The 3,503-nt window shown below is 42.1% G+C and overlaps 1 protein-coding gene across 1 annotated transcript; it reads left to right on the forward strand.

Moving 5' to 3' along the window:
• The first annotated feature begins 297 nt into the window (after nt 1–297).
• On the forward strand, nt 298–1,045 carry LOC131954027 (uncharacterized). The gene is made up of 3 exons (XM_059317509.1): nt 298–607; nt 746–891; nt 974–1,045. Exons 1-3 carry the CDS (start codon nt 298–300, stop codon nt 1,043–1,045), a joined length of 528 nt encoding a protein of 175 aa, XP_059173492.1.
• The last annotated feature ends 2,458 nt before the right edge of the window (nt 1,046–3,503 follow it).

Consider the following 3,503-nt stretch of genomic DNA (forward strand, 5'->3'; position numbering starts at 1 on the left):
GCATAGTGCTAGCGGTATCTACAAGGTAGCATAGTGCTAGCGTTATCTACAAGGTAGCATAGTGCTAGCTGTGTCTAGAAGGTAGCATAGTGCTAGCTGTGTCTAGAAGGTAGCATAGTGCTAGCGTTATCTACAAGGTAGCATAGTGCTAGCTGTGTCTAGAAGGTAGCATAGTGCTAGCGTTATCTACAAGGTAGCATAGTGCTAGCTGTGTCTACAAGGTAGCATAGTGCTACAGTAGACAAGAGGGTAGCGATCTGCCCCGTGAGCAGCCCACTAAGTGATGTAAGCACCAGCATGGCCGAGTCAACTACACAGATGGAGGCCGACGTGGGAGGGCTGATAGACGAGGGCACTTACCACCTCATCATCCTCGTCTGTTTCGTCATCACCCTCATCATCAGCCCTCTAGGCATCATCTTCAACATCATCAACATCGTCGTTTTCTGTAAACTTGGCTTTAAAGAGAGCACCAACATTATCCTGGTCAGTTTGTCGGTGACGGACATGTGCATGTTGCTGACCGTTCTTGGTATGGCGTTTAGCACAGAACTAGCCGACACGTCTAGTGACGATTGTATCGATGCTGTCAACCTCATTATTTTAGGTTGGCCCCATGTTGTGACAACCCGAATAGCGGGTTGCCTGACAACCTACCTAACATTTGAAAGGTTTCTGTGTGTGGTCCTACCTCTGAGGGTCAAGACAATCTTACATAAGAAAACGGCCTTGACATTTATCATAGCGCTGTGTGTGCTAACGATCGCGTATTCTTTTCCAATTTATCTGGCCAACAGCATCGGTCTGAGGTTCAACCCCATGTCAAACCAAACCTCTGTTGGACTTATCGTGGCGGAGAACAGCGACGTTCTGGAGGGCGTGTCTATTAGTGTAAATGTTATCATAGAGATGACGTCATACATACTGATTATCATCTTCACCATTGGCTTGATTTCTGCGTATTTAAATACAGCTAAATGGAGGAAACAAATGTCCATACACTCTAAAAATACCCAGTTCACAAACCGTGACCGGAAGCTGGTAAAAATTGTTCTATTAATATCCTTCGTTTTCATTGGCTGTTCACTGCCTACTGTCACTGGTGATGTCGCAGTACTTTTGGTCAAAGGTTACAGCATCAAAGGGCGGGAAAGAATTCTATTTATAGTAACTTACACAATATTTTATCGTCTGATAGCATTCAACTCGTTCATCGCACTTTTTATTTATCTGAACATGAGTTCAAAGTTTAGAAAAGTTTTCTGTGAAATGTTTTCTTTTATTAAGTATAGTAAGAAGTGAAGAAATAGACCTGAGTTTCCTCAGAAAATTTAGCTTCATAATGCGTTAAACTTTTGAATGGGCAACATGGTCTTCCATGGAAGACATGTTTGTTGTGAAAATAAGTAAATAAAGTAATTGTTCTGAACTTTTATAATTACAAGGGTGTTTCTACAAATGAATATATTAAAAAAAATAATTATCGTCTTTAAATAAATTTGCGTATTACATTTGGTGCAAAAAGAATTTTTCTCTATATAAATTTGTAATTTACAGTTCTACAAAGCGAAATTGTCTAGTATAAATTTACTACCGCTGCATATAAGATTTATCCATCCAAGTGACCATAAACTTGCTGGAGTACATTGTCAGAGGGCTGATTGTATTTTAAAAGTGCTGCGTGCAGATGTACTTGTGTATGTCTTGCCTGGCCACAGCACAAGCACATTACACTCCAAGTGGGGTACCTCACATAGCCAAGACCGTCTGTGGTACCTCACATAACCAAGACCGTCTGTGGTACCTCACATAACCAAGACCGTCTGTGGTACCTCACATAGCCAAGACCGTCTGTGGTACCTCACATAACCAAGACCGTCTGTGGTACCTCACATAACCAAGACCGTCTGTGGTACCTCACATAGCCAAGACCGTCTGTGGTACCTCACATAACCAAGACCGTCTGTGGTACCTCACATAACCAAAACCGTCTGTGGTACCTCACATAACCAAGACCGTCTGTGGTACCTCACATAGCCAAGACCGTCTGTGGTACCTCACATAGCCAAGACCGTCTGTGGTACCTCACATAACCAAGACCGTCTGTGGTACCTCACATAGCCAAGACCGTCTGTGGTACCTCACATAACCAAGACCGTCTGTGGTACCTCACATAACCAAGACCGTCTGTGGTACCTCACATAACCAAGACCGTCTGTGGTACCTCACATAGCCAAGACCGTCAGTGGTACCTCACATAACCAAGACCGTCTGTGGTACCTCACATAGCCAAGACCGTCTGTGGTACCTCACATAACCAAGACCGTCTGTGGTACCTCACATAACCAAGACCGTCTGTTCCGTCGGCCCAATTTTTATGCGATGTGCGTTCAACACATTCCTATATCTTATTAGGAAACCAGTTGTACGCGTGAGATTAAATACACAGCTATGTTGGGGCGAAGACTAAAGCACGGTCCCAGGCTTGTCATGCAAAGAATTATTTGAGGAGACACGACACATACTATCTGAACATTCATGTACCATTTTTTAGCCTAGATTGGAACAAGTGGGCCTCCAAACGGCCCCAATTTATCGGCCGTTATTTACATTAGTATTTTCTGTGTATGTCTCACAGTGTACCGTAAGACGTGTAAGGCTGGCTGTGTTTTGTTAGTATTCTCTGGGTAGGTCTCACATAAAACCTGTAAGGCTGCCTGGGTTTTTGGGTGTGTCATCAGGTAAAAAAATTGCTTCCGTTAGAAACAAAAATTGGATTGGTTTTCATTTGTTGGTCTAGGCTGTTATGTTGTAGTCTGTGTGGTGTTGGCTGTTGATGTTCTTCTGTGTGGTGTTGGCTGTTGATGTTCTTCTGTGTGGTATTGGCTGTTGATGTTCTTCTGTGTGGTGTTGGCTGTTGATGTTCTTCTGTGTGTCATTCCCTGGCTTGCTTGTTGATGAGTTTATACTGAATTACTTGAATGATGTGTCAGCTTACAGTCTAGATTTGCCTCACGTATGTCAGACAATGTGCTCCGGCAAATATTTGTTTACTTTAAATTTTAGCACAAACAGATGCGAGTTGTTCTACGGCTAAATAAATACGCGCTTGAGGCTATCACGAAGAACAACAAATGTTGACCGCTCGCCACGTCTGCCGGTGTACATGTTTACTGTCGTACAGACAAAAGTGAAACAACAATATCGATCAAACACATCACGACATATGACGTCAGCATGTAGGATAAATGCTGGGAAACAAAGGGCTGTAGTTTGCGACGTAACAATTACTTTCTTTTTACATCTGACTCTCTTATTAAAAATACGTTACCAACTAATTAAAAATATTAGTTTTTGCAATTAAAACGACTTTTACATTATGTGTAATTTTAATTTGAACTGCTTCGTGATATTTTGGAATTTTTTATCAACCAGAAGCAATAGAACAGCCCGAAACATTGTCTGGATTTTTTAATAACCGAACAATCAATAAGTTTGTGTTA

This window comes from Physella acuta, unplaced genomic scaffold (assembly GCF_028476545.2).
Source record: "Physella acuta isolate Inbredline_101_S28 unplaced genomic scaffold, ASM2847654v3 ptg000969l, whole genome shotgun sequence".
NCBI lineage: Eukaryota > Metazoa > Mollusca > Gastropoda > Physidae > Physella > Physella acuta.

What these genes read in the sequence shown, in the direction of transcription:
- LOC131954027 (XM_059317509.1), top strand. Translation starts at nt 298, where the DNA reads ATGGCCGAGTCAACTACACAGATGGAGGCCGACGTGGGAGGGCTGATA. An exon ending in TGTCAACCTCATTATTTTAG is followed by an intron (nt 608 to 745) that starts GTTGGCCCCATG and finishes CATTTATCATAG; the next exon opens with CGCTGTGTGTGCTAACGATC. An exon ending in TGGAGGGCGTGTCTATTAGT is followed by an intron (nt 892 to 973) that starts GTAAATGTTATC and finishes ATTTAAATACAG; the next exon opens with CTAAATGGAGGAAACAAATG.